We start from the raw sequence: 22,069 nt of genomic DNA, 5'->3' as shown, positions 1-22,069 counted from the left end.
TCTCCTTCCTATCCGTGCCGCGTTTAATCCCTCTCTCTCTCTCCGTCTTAATCCCTTTTTGCGACGTGCCACCCAGCCCTAACCTCCATGTTGCCAAAGTGTACGACGCATATTGAGGATCTTCCCAGTTATCCCTTCATTTCCACCCACCCCCGACCCTTTTCCCTCCCTTTTCTCCTCCACATCATCGGAGCCGAATTCGTAAAGATCGTAGACATAACAGCCGTAAGTACCTAGTGTGTTTTTCCCATCGAAATTCCATGGTTGCACCCTCCGTTCGTCTTTTGTTCCCGAGAAATGCGCGAAATTTGAAAGACTTGCGGAGTGTTCGAGTGTTTCGATCGTCCATTTCTGCGTCGACGGACGTGTCGTTTCGTCAGCTGTCTCTTTATTTCACGTCTCGCCCGAATCTTTCTCACCATCTATCGATTAAGTTTCTCCCCCAAGCCGATCACGATAATCGCTGGTTTCGTTCGCGCCGTCATCTGTGATGCTACGCCATCAGAAGGCATGGAGGTCACTCTGAACTTTCGTTCGCCGACCATAATGTACTTTCAAAATTCTTCCTCTCCTCCATGGAAAAGCGTTGGGAATGCAGCGTGCTCATTTTCGAATATTTCGTACAAAATTTCTTGAGTGAATCCCTGCTCTTTTTTTTTTTACCGGCCCCATGTCAAGGAATGCAGTGGTGATGGACAATATCCACGGAAGTGGTCAGGGAGAGAGTAGTTACTTTAGGAGTTGCGCGGTGGCAGACAATTCCATTGTGCCGTAGTGCCCCTTCCTCTCTGTATTCTAATAGCACATTCACTCCTTTCCCAACTCTGCCCCGGGGAAAGATGTTGCCGACACACTTCTGCCCGAGAATGCACTGAGGGTTCTCTCGTGTGTGACACGTGTTTATACTTCCCTCCTTTCCGCGCATTCATCCCCGCGCGGTTATGGCGACCTCTGGTGGACTTTTCGCATGACGTGGATTCAAAACCCAGTTCGCAAAGGTAAGGAGCATGCTCCATATTTTCTCGAACATTGTCATGAATTGTCTAGCTGTAGTTACTATTCACGTATCTGGAACGAACGGTAAATTGCAATTTCACTTATTCCAACCAACCAGAATAGTATAGTTACTTAGTGCCCGTGATGAAGTTTTCAACTGAAGCACCTACTTCCAATGCGCTTCACGTACTTGGGAAGTATCTAGAACGAAATAATAAGAATTCTTGGAGCATTAAGAGAATAATTGCGCTGGCGAAAGATGTATTTGTGAAGAGAAAGGAGCATACGATTGTATCCTTTCGTGAAAACATACTTGTATTGAGTGTACTAAAAACTATGATATGGAACTAATGCCTTGTATGATTTAGAAACTTGGAAAATCATTACTGAGGAATTACACCTGATTCGATTTGATAAATTTGAGACGTGGGTATGAAGAAGGATGCATAAAATACAACTGACGGAAAAGAAGACGTGCTAAGATCTTATGCCACGAAAGGGGATGGGATTTGATTTCAGATATTCGATGACGGAAGAGGCGTGTGGAGAAGATATACGTGAAGTGTTTATAGCCTCGAGCAACTAATCTCTGGTGGTATTTATTTAGATTAATTTTTACGAATCTTAGGTTATTTCAACAATTAAGAAAAATAGATATGTTACCGCCTAAAAACCTTAATAAATTTTGCATTTAGAAAAAGATTTCAAACTTATGCTGAACTAAAGATAAAAAATTTCAGGAGTTGTCGGCGCATTTCAAGCACTTTTTACTTTAAAAAAAACTCCTAGTTCATGAAACCACCATGTGTACAAACGCGAGAAGGCAAATTTTCAAGGGACACTTCGCGAAGAAGCTTCTCGTCCAGGAAAAACTTTCAAAAAATTGAAAAGGAATCCCGGACTCCGAGAATTTTCGATATCATGATTTCTAAGAGCATTTATTCCCGGGATTTAAAATGAATCTCTGGATTGAAAAATCGCGGTTCATCCGAGTATTTCCCAAGATTCCGGGATTATGGGTTCGGCCCCTGGTTTTCCGTTGATCATCCAAATGGGCCTGTGTCCTTCGGTCAGTAATTTATCCGTATTGATGAGTCGAAAAACCGATTCGAGCCATACTCCAAAGAAATTGGAGGGATTTCTGCAAAATGAAACCGGGAATACTAGCTAATTCCCACGTGTAATGCTGATTAAAAAATATACAATTATGTACCAAATATAATTGCTTCTCCTAAGAATTTTAGATAATATACACATACCTCAATGCAGTCTGAAAACAGATGAAATTCTCAAATGGAACACAGATATTCCATTTTCCAAAAATGGAATACGAGTTTACCGGGAATAAACCTTTTTTATATTATCAGCTCCTGCATTTACATTTAAATAGCGTTGAAAAAGATTCATAAACACCTTCATCCATGTACACATTTAAATTAGCCACGATGCTAAAAAAACAGAAGGTGATGATCCGCAGCTGCAAAGTTCAAGGGAGGCAAACCAATAATATAGCAGTGACGATATTATTAAACTGATCAGTATGAGAAGCCACTCGTATCAACCTAAATCAAAATTCACGCTAATGAAGGCCGAGAGAATCATTAATTTTAAGGTCCAACCCAGTGGTCTTAATTCTACCGTGGCCATCTAGGGAGGTATGACACAAAACTCCAGCGAGCAGTGGTTAGAGCAAACCCCTCCCAAGGGAGGGCATGCCAATCTAATAGTCACGAGGAATGTATTTCACAAAACATTAGATGCATACTACATGCAGCTGAAAAAACAACTGAGCGTACACTTGTCCTTCTGGTATTAACTCCCTGGACCAAATCAACTTCAAAAATTACATCAACTATCATCCAGGACGCTTGCCATTAAATAATCGCGCATTAAAAATAATCACTTAATTTATGGTAATAAATAACTACTATATGTCTCTTCATGTACCTCAATATTTGTATTATAAAAATTCCACTCCATCTCATATTAACCCTAAATCATTCCTGGGGTTTTTTGGTGAATTAATGGAATGAGCTCGTTTTTTCCTTCCAATTACTGATTTTTTATTTATATTTATAATTTATAACTGTAGTATAATCTTCATCATGTATGATAAAGAAATAATTAAGAAAATCAATATAACGTACAATTACCGACAATCTCTACCATATACCATAGTGATATGATCTTCATAATATTCAAGAGTAGTGTACATTAAAAATTTATACATTGAATGCTCATCCTGATTCTGCTGAGCCAGACAGTTCTGGCTTGATAGCAGCCGCCACGTAAACAAAACTGAGAGCTTAAAGTGTATGCAATGATAAAGCTACATATATTTTGTCACATTTTGTTCCGAGCCTCAATCCATTCTGTGTAATAGCTAGTCTTTTATTTTCCCTTTCACAGCGTTTACTGACTGTAATATTCTTAAATCTTTAGTTATTTCATTAAAAATGAGATGTATCCTATGTATCAGTTGTATCATAAAATTTTACGCTAAATAGTTAAGTATTATTGATATTGAATCGTCCATCTGTATTTACGTCCGTGAAAAATGCCTACGTGTCCACCCCATCCCCTCATGCTGGAGCCATGAAACTTTTATCACTCGATTGGAATTATAACTACTTTCATCATCCGAGGTGCTTAATTCGCTAACTCTTGATTGCGATGATTTAGAACCTTAGCATTACATTTTTGTGATCCTAAGCAGCGTTTTCACTGCCGATATGGAATTATACGCGAGGGAAACTGGAAAAATGATCAAAAATCTAATCAACAAAAAATAAATTTGAAAGGTTTACGAAGAGATAAGTGTTTTATTTTTTAAATAAATACATTTTAAATTCTTGGAAACTAATAGATTAAAAAAAATTAATTTTGTTCATTAGTCTTCGGTTATGCCTTTAAACACAAACCCATAAACGTTTCTAATTCACCGGTCTATAATTTAGGAACGTCCCATATTTGATAGGACCTCTTATCTGCTTCATCATGAATTCCGATCTCTCTGTTTACTATTTAAATTTTTTTACTCTCTGTGAATTTGAGTTTTTTAATAACTGTTATTAACCTCTTTAGTATACTCGGGTTCTATACGGTAGGCCCGCCAGATGACATGATTCTTTCGCGATTCTCTAATAAAATAATCGTTCGTCCTGTACCGTCAATCGATAGATATCACGCTATTATTCTCCACGGTCACAGAAGCGTGGAGCGCCGCTTTCACCGATCACAGTGAGAGTCGAGTTCGCCCAACCTTTCCCTTCGAGCACGTCTCCCAAGGCGCTGAGGATCACTGTCCTCCCCACAAACAGTGCTGAGGGAAAGAGGAATCAGAGCATTCAAAGAGGTGATGCCGATGTACTTTAAGATTCGAATTGTTACTCGAATACCCCAGCGATCAAGTTCCATCAATAATTTGGAGGCGAATGAAGCGCATTAATATTTGCTTCTAACTAAATCTCCAAGTGTTTTCCTGAAAATCCCTCCGATGATCAGATGCGTCTAAATTTGAAATAGCGCCCTTAGTCGTTCTGGAATGCCGTTCTCGTCTACTTGAATATGAACATAAAATATTGATTTTTATAGCATCCGCATTATGCATAACTATTGTTTGAGAGATAATAATAAATATATTGGCGTGGTAAGTGCCGTACACTTATGAATTGACAGGAATCCCAATGCAGCGAGTACAGTTATTGCGAAAGACGTTGAATTGTTCTGTTCATTTTTCCCCCGCACACATTAGAGTGAGAACGAGTGAAAGGACTGATAAAACTCCACTTCAGCGGAGTTTGGACTCATAACCAAAGACGGTATAAGAATCCACCGCTCCGATGTCACGACATGTGGCATCCTTTTACTTCTCAATATCATTTAGCATCGTATAGGATGTCATTTGAATATCACCGGCAATGGCAGTCCTGACGGTACTGACGTATGCGCCTCGCGCAAAATGATACGACATTTTGTTTGCTGAAACAACTACGTTGCTACACTATTCCGTAATTACCTGGGTTAGTTTAAACTATACAATTCAGATACTCCGTTGATTCAATCTGCATGATATTTATCGCACCACTATTGATCTACAAGAGCATTTCAGAGTAGTATACACTGAGATAATCCATCAATGAGAAACTAAAGAGTAATCAATATCGTATTTTTATTACATGCACTCGAGTTTGAGCTCCTCAAACTAAACCCGCCCTAAGTTGATAAATATATATAAATAGTCTTGCTTAGAAATTTTTTGTAAAGGTTTCTATAGGAATTAAGTGTCACAAATTCATATATTACATTTAAAAAATCCTTAGTATTTTCCTAAAAACTTTCCGTCTCAGTAAATATTTAGTTTCCACGCATGGTTGTTTACTGTTAATCGTAAAACCACGCATTTTTTATGAATTAATGTTAATTAAATCGGGTGAAATTCAATAATTACGCGTCCTTCGTTCTAAAGGAAAATCGAGAAAAAGTAAGTAGTCAGGCCAACTTCTACGTTAGATTCATAGCATAACGAGCGCTTGACTTCTGCAAACTTCTATGCTTCCCCATACACCCAAGCCTTTATCATATGCGAGAATTTAAGGTAAGCGACCCCGAGAGATGAGTCCAAAATGATATCTTAACTAACTAATGGGGATACCTATCCGGGGTACCCACTATCGTCGGTGCTTTTCAACATACTACCTTGATCAAAAATTTCCCGGAATTTATTCAGAAAATTAAAAATACAAGTTTATTCATCTAAATCTATATTGTCCCCTTCAAAGTAATCCCCATCGACTGCAACACACTTATGCCAGCGCTTGATCCAATCCTCGAAACATTTTTTATATTCGGTTTTCGGTATGTCCATCAGTGCTTCCTGCGATTTTTCCATTACTTCCTCTCGGCTGCTAAAACGCGTTCCCCGTAATGGTTTTTTAACTCGATTGAACAGAAAGAAGTCACAGGGAGCCAAATCAGGTGAATTCGGTGGCTGTTGGATGGTATTTGTTGCATTTTTCGTCAAAAAATTACGAATAATGATAGCACTGTGCGACGGTGCGTTATCATGGTGCAAAATCCACGAGTTTTCTGCCCACATTTCTGGTCTCTTTCGGCGAATTGCTTCACGCAAACGTCTCATAACGCCCAAATAATACTCTTTGTTTACTGTCTGGCCTTCTGGCAAAAATTCATGATGCACTACACCGTTGTAATCCATGAAAACCATCAGCATTGCCTTCTTTTTTGACTGAAAACGACGTGGTTTTTTTGGTCTCGGCTCATTTGGTGAACGCCATTCACTTGCCTGATGTCTGGATTGCGTGTCGTACTCATAAACCCACGTCTCGTCTCCAGTAATGATCCTTTTGATGAATGTGGGATCGGATTCAGCCTCGCAAATCATGTCTTTTGCGACGTCAACACGGTCTCTTTTTTGCATGAAATTGAGGTCTTGCTTTGCTGCTACACGACGGAAACCCAAATCATTAACCACAATGTCTTGGGCGGATCCATAGGCAATGTTCAAGTCCTCCGCTATTTCTCTGATGGTTAATTTGCGGTTATTGACCAACATTTCTTTTACTTTATCAATTTTTTCACCGACTTTCGATGTCGATGGTCTGCCACTGCGTTCATCATCTTCGATTGACTCACGACCACTTCTGAACCGCTCGTGCCACTGGTAAACGACCGTTTTTTTTTAGAGAATCGTTGCCGAAACACTTTTCCAACATTTCCAACGTCCGTGCGCCACTAAATCCGTTTTTTACGCAAAATTTAATACAAGTTCGTTGTTGCAAATTTAAATCCATTTCTGAAATTGTAAAAAATCGCCAACACACACAGAGATAGATGTACTCTTGGCTACGTAACTTTTGCAAATGTCAAGTTATGACACTAAGATTTAAAGGGAATATCAACAACAGATGTACCAATTTAACAAAAAAAACAGAACTCAAATCGGAACGATGGGAGCGCCACACGGTGGTTATTCCGGGAACTTTTTGATCAAGGTAGTATACCTGGAAGAAATGGTAATAGAGGAATGGGAGGACCTGGAGATAGGAATGTAAGTCGTTGGAGAACTCATAAAGTCAGTTAGGTTTGCTGATGATCTATCTTTAGTTAGACACTCGGGCAAGTAGTTACCATCATTCCTGAGTGCATTAGAAAATCAGTGTGTTAGGTTTTGCATGAAGCTCAATGTGAAAAGAAACATGCTTTGAGATTTTCGAGAAGGATAAAGGCTAACTTAAATATTAAAGTAGGGCAAACACTAGAGGAGGTGGAATACCTTACCTTCCTTGGAAGTTTTTGGACCAAGTAGTAGGGTTATTAAAAAAAGAATTGCGTAAGCATAGACGCTTTCAAAAGAAGGAAATTGATGGCAGAAAAGTTAAATATTGCCATTAAGAAAATACCCGTTAAAAATTCGATATGGAATACGATTTTGTAATGCTCGGAAACTTGGTCATTGAAGCAAAATGATAGGCGTCGATTGGAAAGTTTTGAGATCTGTGAGCGGAGATGGATAGGAAAAATGAAATGAGCGGAAAATAAAACTAGCGAAGGACTACTGCGCAAGGTTTGCGGGCAGAGAGGATAGCTGGGAGAGGTCCAATGGAGTCAGGAAATGTGAATGCAATTGTGAATGTGAATTGCAAATGTGAATTTCGTTTGGCGACGGGATATTTAAGACTGCGGCGGTGGGGAGGACGTTAGGCAAGCGACGTTGGGAGAGGACAAGGATAGACATGTTGGACAGAATGGAGGAAGGAAGTATACGGAATTGGAGAACAGTTCTATACAATGGGGGGTATAAATCAGTCTGAGCCAATCCAAAACCATCCTTTTACGGCACAGTACAAATAGTAATAATAATGTACCTAATTACCGTCAACCACACAAGGCGGCACATTATTACTTTGAGCTGTCAAGAATGTCAACGTTAAATGGAAGTTGGCTTGTATGCGATGAGGAAGTGACATTGTATGTACGAATATTTTGTCTCCTATCTGTTTTTCTTGTGCGTGCATGCAAGTAATTTTCGTTGTAAGAGTGATCATTGATCAGACTTGACCGTTGCCACCAGGACAATTACCTAATTGCAACGTAATTCTTAAATAAACAAAAAATGTATTATACGTCTCCCAAGAGAAGTCAAAGATAGTCGTATTCGTACAATAGTACCCAGTAATACATTAAGCAAATAAGATATTTTATCAAAAAGGCAATTTTTATCTATTCTTCCCAGTGAAAGCACAAAATGCAAAGTTTCATTTCACTATATGCATGCACATCCTGAGGATGGTACCATCTATCGACCTGCCGCCCACTGTTTAAATTTTAATGCTAGTTCTTCTCCCACACACTCGGACATCCGAATGAACTTGACACGATGTTCGCATTGTCTAAGAGAATGTAAAATGGATGCAAAGTAAGTCATTTCCTGTCACGCCACTGGAATGAATAACTATTCGCCTCTGCTCTGGATCGGTAAAAGGGAGACCGTAATGAAAAGGTTGGCATCGGAACATGACACAAAAGGTCTGGACGTATTACCGAAATTTAAATGTATAATCCAGCTCGAAGATGCATTAACACTGGTAATAATATTCGCAGTGGAATAAGTTACTACCACGTCAATTGCATTGGTTCGACATGTTATCTTACGTATTTGCATCAGCATGAGCGTAAGGTGATTTTTACCTTACCCTTTTAAGGAATCGTTTCTAGTCTTCACCCACTTCGAGTTGAAGTTCTGTGCAATCGTAAACATGAAAGTACTCCTCCGTGTTTAATTTTTTTTAATGAAAAACATTGCTTGTTATATCTCCTAATTAATCTTTCTGTAATGCTCATTCAAACTTGACGAATACGACACGTGCTACTACACAGGAGTGCATTTAAAAAATTAAGTTTCCAAACAATGGATCAAATTGTGATGAACCGGGGATAAATAAGAAAGGTTATAAGGATAAGAAAGCGGGATGATGACTCATGGATAAAAAATACGGGAATCCGCTAAAGCAGTGTGTATTCAGTTGCTGACTGCGAGGAGAACGGAGGGGGGACTTAAAGCCGAGTTACTACTCCTTACACCCCCCAAATAAACACAAGCCGTCTGATTTCCTTGGAATCCGCAGGTGGCGCGCAGGGAATGAAATTGTTTCTTAATCTGAATGCGCGAATTAAACACGCCCCGCATGACTTAATTCGAGGAAATATCTACCCTTACTCTCTATCAAAGGGACTATTGGATTGATGTCTTTGGTTTGTTCGCTTATATCCTCTCATCCATCTTGGTTTCTGGAACCCCCAAGTCAAAAGACTGGAAAAGGGTATTTATATATTGTTTACTGGTATTCAATTTCTCTGAATCTGGGGAAGCAACAGTAGAGATGGACTTTTTTATTTTCCATTTGCGCTCCGTAAGGGGATGGAGGAGAATAAAAGTAAAATCCAAACGGTATCAGCAGTCTTATCATTTTGCAAACATCAACTTAACTTAGCCTAAGGCAGTCAGTGCGTAAACCAGAGATTTAACTTTTGAATGAAAGAAAACACAAAGGCCGCGTTTTTTACGCGCAGGATGGAACGCTGTTTCCAAGGTTTTCCATTTCTTCGGGAGGTATTGAGATTAGATATTGTCCTTGCTTTTAGGATCATTGAACCAGGAGTATGAACCGGTTATTCTGCCAACCAAATACCTACTCTCTAACTAACCTAAAAAATAAATATAAACTAACCAAATTTTCTATCTCTAAATATGCAATTAAATGGCAATGAACTTTCTACCAGGACCTTTCTCGTTTATTGAAAAATGACGCGTTAATGACCGACTATTTTCAATTAATGAATTACGGTTTAACTTTGTATCTTCATGCCGCAATACGGATCGCGACTTATTGTTCTCTTCCGCTTTTCTTAATAAGTGTGGCCTCTGAACGATGGCATTTTGTCTCAAGTTATCAGTTTCAATAAGAATCTGGGGCATTTGTAGTTGACGAAACTGGAATCGATAGCGTAAGGTACATCGATTACTGGACTTGTTTTCCGAATGAGAGAGGTTTTAGACAATGTTCCGAACTACTTATAATGTAATGGTGATTTTCCGTATATGAGCATTGGATAAAACGGTACGCAGTTAATTTGGCTTTCACACGAGGGTAAATATGAAGAAAAAACAACAAATGCGTCAAAAACCATACCTAAGTTCGTCATAGATAGTTTGAATGTCACTTTAGTTTTCAAAAGGGGTAGCTTATTAAAAGTACGGAGTCGTTCATCTTCGTGTAACTATATTGAGCTTGCAGTGGAGCAGAGTGTCACCTATTCCCACCTCTTTGAAATATTCAGTAAGGTTATCCTTTTGGTTAAGTTCAAATATTATAAAATTTCAAGGAGTCATTACAATTACTCGAACGGAAAAGAGGAATGTTAGTATTCATGAATAAAACTATTATTTTTCTCTTCGTAAACAGTGCCAGTGAAGCATTCATTTTATAGTTTGCGTAAAGCTTCTCATAGGACTTTAAGAAACAAGTAGTCGTTCTTGCGACTTTGTCGGACGTCACCGATGTGGTCAGTTGATTTCATAGTCACAGAGGAGCATAGTGTGCATTTTCCACGAATTATTCCGACATATGCCAACAAATCGATTTTTTTATCAGAAGACAGATGGTTTCTATGAAGTTCAACAAACTTTTCTCCCATGCAGCCATTAATACAATTTTCAGTCTTTGAATAGTTAAATAGCTGCACCATGAGGTCGAAACTAACACTGAGCGTATTTTTTTATATATCTGAAATTTAAGCGAAAATTTAGGTGATTTATATCTGTTAAAAGATAAATTCTGAAACTAGGTAAGAGATGCTTGAGATGAATGCTTGAGGCACGCCATGAGAGGTGTGAATAACAGCACCTATGAAGGTATGGACACTTTAGTTTACTTAGCGGGCTAGCTTGGACGAAAACGGAATAAATAAAAATAGTCAAACCTATTTTCGTAATATTACGAGTTATTAAATAGATATATGCCGTACTCGTAATATTACGAGTACGGGAATCATGTAACTACTTATGGTTAAAAACTGTTGCCATTTAATCAATTTTGAAATAAAAATTTTAGGCAATCGCCGTACATTCCATACATTCGCTCTGGTGGAGAAATAAGAGGTTTAGCTACACGCATTCTAGGGCCCATGGATTCTGTGGCCACAGAGCGAGACGGCCTAACCAGGGACGTCTCCCACGAAAATACATGAAAATTTCAAGTTTCCCAACCTTTTGGGGTAGATTAAGAAAGGGGAGGGAGCGAATGGTGGGACACGAAAGGGGTGAGGAGGTGGGTAACGTGGGGAATTTTATTTCTCCTTATCACCCTCCCACCCACACCGTGCGTTATTGACCAACGTAGGCACTCGTCTACCACGTAGCACACCTCCCCTCCTTCCTCAACCCCTTTTCCATATATTCTCTTCCTCTTTTCACACAGCACCCATATATTAACCCATTAAGTTCTAGGCGAGACCCCTTGAAACTAAAAACGACGTTTTTTCAAGTTAAAACCTACGTCGATTTAATTAAATCAAACATTATGACTGTGGACTACAGTGTTTCTGTTGTCTCCAGCCTCGTGCCATTGACTCAATCATAACAATTGTCCCAGTTGGTGAGCAGATAAAAGAATGACCAAAACTAAGGGAATATTTATTCACAATGCGAATTTCACGAAAAAATCAACCAACCTTGAGTTCTTGTAGTGATAACAAATTTCAATTATGTGTGTGTGTGGCTCTTTCTTTCAGAAGGTGTTAGTCGCGGTGGAGCACTGAGGAGGGCATTGGAGGTCAAGAGCGCAGTCCTGCGTTGGGTAGCGAAACCTCCTGCGACACTCTTGAAGGGCCTGCTGGGAAGGAGGCGGAGACGGCAATTGGCCTGGGCGACACACCGAGGGTGGCGGGCTTTGCTGCGGGCGAGCGGGACAGTCTCTTCCCGAGCCAGGAGAGGCCGTTCACAGGTTAGTAGGTGCGCACGACTTTTTCAGTTCACAGCATTTATTACATTTAGAATTCGCGATTAATCCCTCACCTTTCAATCAAGTCCACGTGCAATCTGACTGAAAGTACACATGTTATGTGGCTCGAATCGGTGCGTCCAATATACTCGCTTCCCCTGCAAAGGGCTAACGGCTCGAGTCGCGACAGTGGATTTTTCAGTCTCACTCCTAAACTTACTTGAACGATATGTGGAGAGGACTTCAGCTTGAGGGTATACTGCGATGTCCCAACGAGATATCGTCCGGTTTATCCTGGATTTTTGAACAAACTCCTATCTTTAATTTAGACCATTTTTTCCCGATATGAATGCACTGAATTGCCGTTATTATTTGTCTTTAGTGTATTATACTATTATGTATTTGCCTGTATTTTTCCCTATAGAGTCAGTGAAAAAAATTAGTTTGATTACCATCTACGTGTTGTGTATTTTCTCTCAAAACGCCGAGGCAGGAAATTATTATCTGGTGTACGCTATGCCCTCGCGTGAGTTTCGCAAACCAAGAATTTCGCTGCGAATGTTGGAAAAAGGTGTGCTTTCGCGTAATATATTACTCTTATTTTGCAGCAGGTAAAACGGTGAATGAGCATTCTCAATGGCCGATTTTTCAACTGATCCATTCGGTTTAAACACAGAAAATTTGTCAATCGTAAAATAATATGAAGTAATCAAAAAACATAGAAAAATAATCTATCTAATTCATGACTTGCAATAGGCTGCCTTATTGATATTGAATATGGAACTATTTATTAGAATTTAAATGTATTAATGACTTGACTTACGTGTTTTGCCTCATATTCTTCTGTTTTATTGATAATGAACGTTTGGCAACGCCGTAATTTTTTTTGACGACTTGAAAACTTTAATTACCGTAGATTGGATCAATAAGAGTCTTACTAAAATATAAATACGAAAATTAATTTGCTTAGTGGCACATCACGCCAAGGCGGTACGGAGAAAGGGTTTCTATTTTTTTGCATAAACAGGATAAACATACACAAAGTAACATAGACTAAGTTCTCTTTGGATATACTTTTTGGATATTTTTGAGATCGAAAAAATGGATTATTGGAAAAGAATAATTTTCACTGACAGATGGCAGCACATGTTTCACCCATGATGTAGTTTTCAATTAATTCACTTCAATGAGGAGCGACAATAAAAGTTTCGCATTCTTTCAAAAGCTATTATATCATTTACAAACGCATATTATATTTTATGCCAACAGCTGAACAGACCATTTGTACATTATAAACAACTGCTTCAAAATTCTAGTTTCGAATTATTACTTCAAATGTTAACTAATTGTGTACAATAATATCACGAATATGAATGGATCCTAATTAATTTTTTAAGAGTTAACTTTTAAATTGCATCAGTCCGTATTTTCGAAGTCAAAGGTCGTTATGCCTGGCAAAATCAAATCGCATTTGTCCAAAGAATCTACAAAATCGCGCGCTAACAGGCAACACAGTGATGAAGAAACTGCCCACGTACATAAAAATGTCTGTAAAACGTATTAAATACAATTAGTGCTCTATGGATACATTGATCCGACCAAGGCGAGTGTAGCCGCAATTGTCTTATAACTATCTTATAATTCATTTTTTTAATTTTGGAATCTTTAATGCGCAACTTAGGAGAACCGTGTATGTATTTTTGATGAGGCTTCTCATTTTCTTTGACATCGACCAAAATTTCATTTACCCTGCCCTGCCCCGTTAGCTTCCCATGCATAAATTCTGGAGTCGCACATCTGAAGTAATGTCAAAGGCCAACGAAGACCGTTTACTTCCCCGTGACGTCAACTATCGACAACAAATTATCACGGAAATATAGGACACTTTTTAAACGGACGCACGAATGCACGTACAGAGTTCGTTGGAGTTCAACTACTGGAGTGTCAATATTCCTCTCCTTTAAGAGTTGATGATGTTATCAGTCGATGACTAACTCGTAAAAGAAATCTCCTTTGTATCCGGTTTTTTTGTCCAACTGGTTATTTGAGGAGGGCGAGCTTCAGTCGACCGCCTATGAACCAGCGCGCCACTGGCCTTAAGCCGGTTTTTGGTCGATGAGTCTCCCGCGCGATAAACTTCACGAGGACCATTTCATGAAGTGGAACTGCATTAAACTGCGGAGAGAAAATTCAAAGCCGGGGTCATGTAAATCCCATGTGGATGTCCTTCTCCCCCTTAAGAAAAGGTGCTCGAGCAAAGGCGGCACAGGGTTTAGATTTTATTCCAGGTACTCTGAAAATTTCTTTCTATAGAGCATCTTAGATGTACGTTTTATCGACTGAGATAGCTTGAAAATGTATTTCCTAGCTGTTTTTTTGGATTGTATTCCTGAATGCGGGCACTTTTAACATTTGTTCACATTTTTAAACATTCTATATCAGCGCCAAAAACACGTTCATTTGAATAGGTGAACATATTCCAGATGCTAAAAAAATTGATAATTTTAAAAACTTGACTTAACTTATTAGAACAGATTAATGCAACTGAAATGTTATATGCATGATGCTCTATAGTTTTAATGAGTATGCATTAACAGGAGTTGGTTTTGCAGGTATGGCATTCTACGTAAAGAATTGAACTCTGGAAATATTTCACCACCAGCTAAAAATGGTGCCATTTTTCACTGGCAAATTTTTGCGGTGAACAGAAGGTGAACAATTTAAAATATAATCAGTCTCTATGTTTTAATTATATGATATTTAGCCGGAGGGAAAGGAACTGCCCCAGTGCTTATTGCCCTGTTTTACGAGGAATAATTTCTATGTGAATGATTTATGTATAGAGTGTTATATGTACATATATTATTTCATTAGTTAAAGTGACTAGGATTAATATAATTTACATATCACTATTAAGTGCTGATTTCTATCAAGGAAACAAAATATATCATGTGTGGAGTTGAGATGAAGTGACACCCTAACGTATATCAAATCGTAAATTAATAAACAACGTAATATCCCGTATCGTTAGTGAAATATCTTTCCTACATTTTAACACTCAATATGTAACTAATACTACACTTTAATCTTTTAACTCTTAAATTAACCTATTTCATTCTTTACAATTTAGGAAGTGAATAAAAATAGATGGAACATTCACGCAGTCATACCAGAACCACCTTAAGGAGAATCCTCTGCGGAACCGATCGCTATCAGGTATCATTTTTCCATAGCACAAATCGAGACCACAACATTAGGGAACAAATGAACCAATGATTCATCTAGTGCCTGGTGACCTATAACCCGTTGGCGCGCGCCCTCATGGTCACTTGTTCAGTGTACGTAAGAGTAAGGGTAAGATGTCGATGCTCCCTCCTTACAGAGTTGCACGTCGCAGTCGTCAAGACCAGCAAGGCTCTTCAAAAGGGTCATGAATTTACCCCTCAATGTCCTCGCCTTTATGCACTACTCGTTAATACTATCGTTCTGATATTTTTTAAAGATAATGCCTTACTTTCCTCACGTTGGAAAGAGGAAACGTTTGTATGCTTGCTATATAATTTGCAAATCGGCGAGTAAAACGTTTTCGACGCAAAACTCATTCCCTCTAATCCACCATCGAATTTCAGCAAACGCGCGATGCACAAGGACAAGTAAATACGTATTTCTCATAAAATAATAATATCTGCTTCTTATAGCATGTTTTAATAATATATTTGGGCTATCCTGTTAATTAATTACTAGTCTATTATATTAAAACATTTTTCTATGTAACTCTAAGGAAGGAGAGAAAGTAGAGTTCACCGGGCAGACACGATCTTGTGTATTTAATAATCATATTTTTCTGTGACTAATTAATTTCATTTGCCAGAGGTGGCTTAACTGTTCGTCTGTGGGCATTAGGTAATTTCCTGATCTTCGGCGAATTCGTAGAAAAGCATAATTATATTTATTGCTGATTTTTTCCGACCTAGAAAGAATCCATTTCTATTTTACTTACATGCACATCATTATTTCTATATCATAGCAACAGTAGATTGATTGTCAATTAGATTAAGATCTATAGACATTTCGAATGTGTAGTTAAATACTTGAAGTATCGGTCATGTTTGTCACAGCTAAACCATCATTTCTAATTGGCTACTATTCGCCATCCGCCTTGGTCCGATGACTTCAAGAAACGACGCCACTTCGTGGCCAGGGGGGGATGGGGAGTCGAGAATAATCAGCGAATGCAATTAAAGTGTCTTAATTGAACACTCGCGCTCCGCTTAGGCGGAAACGAATGACACTAGTCCAACCAGCGATTCTCAGAGCAATCCAATCCGTAACAAACAACGTCAAACCTTTCGTTTGGAGCGATCAAGATACGGGGGGTTTGGGAGGGGAGGTGAGATATAGGTGAGGTGAGATACAGCCTGTAGAAATGGAGAGCACGAATAAAATGATACACCCCCTCTACTACCTGTCGTGCCGTGACCCAATGACCCGATCAACACAAAAACTATTTATACAGCTCACAAATATTTTAAGATTGAAAGAGGAAAACGATTTTGGAGAAAAGGGACGATTTTGAAGAATAATTTACTTTCAATTGGTAGAAATAAGGCAAGTTCAAACAAAATAAATGAAAAATCCTTTCCGATTCCGATTGTTAAGATTTCCTGGGATACTCCTGGTGTTTTTCGGTTGCTAAACAGCCTGCTTGAAGTTTGATTCTCCCTTCCACCCTCGCAAGGTACGTTAAAATGTCCTCCCCGTGGGGTTTTGCGTTAACAAAAGAATGAATCCGACGCCTGGTTTCCCTATAGAAGTCCTTTGCCCGGTAAAATTTTAGCCAGCCTAAGTACACGACTTTACAGAAAGCCTAGAAATTTTCCTCTTTTTTTACAGTCTTTAGCTTAGAAAAATCTCACACTAGAATAAATATTTGAAAGAATATATGAGTTTCGCAGGCTTCGGAAACAGGGAATGTGAACAGAATCATACAATGTATTTGGCACTTTTTCCAAAGTAAGATTTCCAAAATGCTCAGCAAAATAACGAGGTACTTCGTGCTTCGCAAAAATTAATATATGAACTTAATGGTAGACCCCAAGTTATGACGAGAAACAGCCTACAGCGCTATTTCGTCTACCTGGTAGATAAGAATTTTGGAAGAGATAAAATCAAGTCACAGGAATGAATGCCGTATATGTCGACTGCATTGTTCTAAAAAAATGTTTAAGTGATGTTTTTCCGACCCTGTGGCCCGGGATTACTGAGAGGAAGTTAAGGTCAGAATTCAACACGTTAAGAAATCGGTTCCTTACATGATTCTCATGTTGAATCAATGCGTGGCATGCATATTCAAGAGGTGTTGGTCTGTTGGTATACGATTGACCTTCTTAAAGTCCTTGATCCCTTCTTTATACTAAATATCCATCATTCTACAAAATGTATCTATTTAAATTCAGTAGAGCTAAAGGTAATTATTTACCTCCGTCAAAGAGCACACGCGATATGCGTGAGAGTATCACTATTACAGGATGGTATTTGTTTTAAAAGAATTTAAACCCAAGACCTTATTGTAAGCTAGTTTAAAAATTAGCGAAAAAAGGTTAGAATATTCCGATAGGATTTTAGTTTTCGACCCAGGTTTCGACTTGGCCAACACTCATTTTCGAGAATTTTGACCGTGTAATAACTTTGAGTTTCAAGGACAGAGGCCTTGAAAATGCTGCAGATTTAGTCGAAGTCAGGTTGGGAAAATAATAAGCTATGAGAAAAAATTTGCCCTTTTCCACAGATTTTCAGAGAAATTATAAACATATTTTACAGAAAATCTGTGGAAAAGTACCAATTTTTTTCTCATAATGACCAACTTCCACTACATCTCGCCTGAATCTTTGAAAATAATAAGTTTTCTTGATAATACTGTTTCTATGATTTACATCATGACAAACCACTAGGTAACGCCAGAAAACATCAAATTTATTATTGGAACATTGTAACTGTTTAGAGAAAACAATGCGTAAGCTACAACCGCAAACTGAGGCCCAAACTTAAGGTTGAGATTGAAGGACAAATCCGGGGATTTATATAGACACTCCGTGGGGTAGATACGGGTTTCCTCAGGAGGAACATCAGTCGAGAAATCACTGCCATGACAAATCACGCGTCGCGCAACACTACCTTGTGTGCATCTTAAGAAACGCTCTGCGATCTTGTCTATTCGAGTACACCTGTATGACTATCGTGCAATGGTTCAAGGTTAACTGAAATGGCCGGGTTCGTAACTATCCACAGTGGCGCGGCTACGGCACACAGTTACAGACAGGTCTGAAGTATGTGTCTGAAGGGAATAAAGGGTGGAGGGACGGAAAGGAGAAATAGGGTAAGAAAAGGGAATTAAGTGAGAAACGACAAAGACAGTGACATGAAACATATGACACCGGATGGTCAAGGGTCAGAAATACAAGCCGATAACGCTAGAAAGAAATAAAATCACTGATTAAGAAGAAATTGAGAAAAAACAAATGGAAGTCTGTCGCAAAGAAATGACATAATCCATCCGTTGTCACAATAAGAAAAATATATGATTAGTAGTATCCCAGTGCATTTAATAGAAAAATATTTTCCCTCGAATTTGATTTTCAAAGGTATCGATTCTCGCTACATATTCGTCTGAATTAATAATCGGACATTTTTCCTAATGACCATTTTTCTGACAATTTTTTTCTAACTTATTTTACTTCAGTACGAGGTCTGTTCAAAAAGTATCGCGACTTTTGTGTTTTTTCAAATATTATGTATTTATTTAATGAATATCTATTTCGTCCCCTTCAAAGTTATCCCCATTAGATATTATGCACTTATACCAACGTTTTCTCCAATCCTCGAAGCACTTCAAAAAATCATTTTTTCTGATCTTGTTCAGCTCCTCCTTCGATACAGTATCTCGTCAATCGTAGCGTAGCGTCGTTCTTTCATGCGCCTCTTCAGTTTCGGGAACAATAAAAAGTCACTGCTGGCCAGATCTGGGGAATACGGTGGCTGCGACATCATTAATGTGTTGTTTTTGGACAAAAAATCGCGCACAAGTAACGATGTGTGAGGAGGGACGTTTTCATGGTGCAAAAGCCAATTTTTTGTTCTTCCACAAATCCGGGCATTTGTGGCGGGTTACTTCGCGCAAATTGCGTATGACTTGCAGGTAATAATTCTTATTTACCGTTATACCCTGTGGCAAGAACTCATGATACGAAATCTACTTTCACATTCGACCGAACTTGGCGCGCTTTTTTCGGTCTTGGCTCGTGCTGCAGCTTCCATTGGGATGATTGAGCTTTAGTTTCCACGTCATAACCATGAAACCATGTTTCGTCGCCCATTATGACCCTCTGGAGCACATTTAGGTCGTCACGGACAGAGTCCAACACCTTATTAGCAATGTTAATGCGTTGCTCGTATATTTTTTCCGTTGTTATTGTTCTAAATATTATTCATTGTTGAGATCTCTACGATCATATAGCATATCCATATCAATTGTACAAGATTCTGACTCCTCATTCCATCGTTGTAATTTTTTAATAAAAAGGACCAAACGCAATTGTAAGAAAAATTACTGATGATTTGAATTTATGATCGTGCAAGAGAGCATCTCAGGGAAAACTCCAACTGGAAATATTCAAGTTTGAAATGTAAAAGGAATATAAAAGGCGATTTATTATTCTTCATATTTCTCAAGACCACCAAATTCATAAAAGTTTTGAGCGTTTATAATGACCTAACCTCGTGGATACTGAAGCAGAAGTTGTGAAACATTCAATAAAAAGAACCGCTGAAGGACACCATGAGTAGCCATCTGCTCGAATACTTAGGGCAGAATTAAGTGCAACACTTTCTGGAATATTACCAATAAGTCAAAAGAGTGAAAAGAAAATTTGAAAAAGTCTGAGACGACAGCGATGTAGAAAAACCGTCTAATCCTAAATCACTCTGTGCATTGAATAAATTCCTGGTCAAACTCAAGGAACGCTCATTGGTGAAATTTTTGTATCTGAGAAGAATAAAAAACCTAATCAACGCTTATGCATTCTAATAAATAATTTTTTTTTAAATTCATAAGCGTAGAATCACATCTTACTGTGATATAAACTTCAAATAGATAATTTTTATGGTACTATTTCTCATTAAAAATCAATGAAAATAGTTTTTGGAAAAACAGTATCAAGAAAAGTGAATGAAAAAGTTTTCATTAAGGAAAATTGATACCGCAAAAAATGGATGGGGATAAATGATCGCGAATCTAAAGGATTACTTCACCATTATGTATATAAATAATAAATGGTTTACTGCTGAGGAAAAATGGAGGATTAGTCAAGCTATTGAAATATAGCTGACTATTAAATTGTCAAATATATTTGGCAAGTTATGCTAATCAAATCCAAGAGAGGACATAATCTTTCTCAGAACTTAAAATTCTGTGGAAAAGTACGTTTTCTCTTTCATTTGAAGAATTTACAAAATATACAGGTTTCACTTCTACGAATTGAAGCCCGACCCTTAAGGTTGGAGCTATATTAAATTATTCCGAAGTTTATGAAAGGGGCATGGTAATCCTATGGGTAGAGCACTGGGTTTTAATGACCTGAGGGCCCAAATTCAAGTCAGGTTAACGCGTCTGACTACCTGCAGCTTCTCCATGCCTATGCGATTTTCCGTGCAATAGATTTTGCCTGGAAACCGTAGTCGGATTAAGAAAATAAAATCGACCGCCCCCCCCCCCCTTCTCTGATTAGTAATTTTCACACACCGCTGAGCTTGATAATAGACAACACTGCTTAAAACAACAAAAAGATCTTATCATAAGGTACTGCAATGCACCATGAGCTTGAGAAGAATAATTACAATTACTAAAGGTGGAAGACCTATCTTGTGGTAACCTCAATCTTATTAACTCTCGACAGTCGACACTGAGCCTTATTGGGCAAAATTTCAAACCTTCGTCCCTTTGGATAATAAAAAAGATTTTAAAAAAACAGAGAAATTGTTCTAGAGAAATGTGTTTTATAACGTCCCTTTCATTTCTCGAACGAATCAGTTTTTTCCAAACAACTGTTTAGATTTTGAATGGCATTTAATCTAATTGATAGATTTAATCCAATTTAATGATTTTTTCGAAACCGACCGGTTTATGACCTTGAATGTTGTGATTGAACATCTCTTCTACTTGTAATAATGAACTGAAACTTAAAACCAAAAGTTATTTTTCTAGACGGATCTCTCATTTAAACGAAATGGGAAATTTTCAGGCAAGCCATTTCCCACTAAGATCCAGCACAAGACTTCATTCCTTTGTAAAACATTGTTCTCCTGATGATGAACTATCTATTTTAAAAGGACGGAAGTCAATTTAATTTATGGTACGTCGAGAGCCAGAGTCATGTCGCACCTTACCTTAATTCAAATTAGTATAATAAAATATGTTACAAATGTTATTCTGCAGAAAAAAGCATGCTTAACGCCCGCTTGTCCAAATTGTGGTATCACTGAAGGATGTTATACATCTAAAAAATGATATGAAATTTTGAGTGACTTAAAATATGCAAAAAAATATTTGCTTACCAAAGGAATTTCAAAACGTTAGGAGAAAGAAAAGGTGGATGCAGGGCATTTTCACTGGAGGTGGAATGTTGGAGACTGTGAAAGAGAGGAGAACGTCGGCCAGGGTATTTAGTGTGAGGAATAGGATAGGGATGTTGGACGGAATCAAGGGTGGAAGGAAGCTTGCGGAATTCAAGATGGGTTTGTTGTAGCGTGTAGCTGTGCTTTTTTAGTAGCAGCAAAGGAGTTTATCGTTGTACAGTATGGTGTCCATTCAAAACCTACCTCAAACGATAGGCTAACAATGATAATACACGTAATATATCCGAAGGGAGTGGTCAAATAAGACCTGAAATAAATCCCTAGATATCATGCATCATGTATGTAGCGCTTGAAACTTCCAGTACCCTGGCACGTGGTGCCTTATAATCAGACGGAATTGACAACCCGAACATAACGAATAT

The 22,069-nt window shown here is 38.3% G+C and overlaps 1 protein-coding gene across 2 annotated transcripts in view; it reads left to right on the top strand.

The window, feature by feature from the left end:
• The first annotated feature begins 247 nt into the window (after positions 1 to 247).
• The window catches only part of LOC139696032 (long-chain fatty acid transport protein 4-like), a 95,505-nt gene continuing 73,683 nt past the window's right edge, over positions 248 to 22,069 (top strand). Inside the window, exons 1-2 of one of the 2 annotated variants that reach the window (XM_071594645.1) lie at positions 248 to 998; positions 11,809 to 12,020. In XM_071594645.1, coding sequence (XP_071450746.1) covers positions 968 to 998; positions 11,809 to 12,020 — 243 coding nt within the window. In that variant the 5' untranslated portion in view covers positions 248 to 967. Of the gene's footprint in view, positions 999 to 11,808; positions 12,029 to 22,069 lie in introns of those variants that run through there. The other variant, XM_071594648.1, reaches the window with a different exon arrangement.

Source organism: Hetaerina americana, unplaced genomic scaffold, assembly GCF_022747635.1.
Source record: "Hetaerina americana unplaced genomic scaffold, ioHetAmer1.1.p SCAF_65, whole genome shotgun sequence".
Classification (NCBI taxonomy): Eukaryota; Metazoa; Arthropoda; class Insecta; order Odonata; family Calopterygidae; genus Hetaerina; species Hetaerina americana.
The sequence above is the reverse complement of the archived record's forward strand: the minus strand, read 5'-3'. Positions and strand labels throughout refer to the sequence as shown.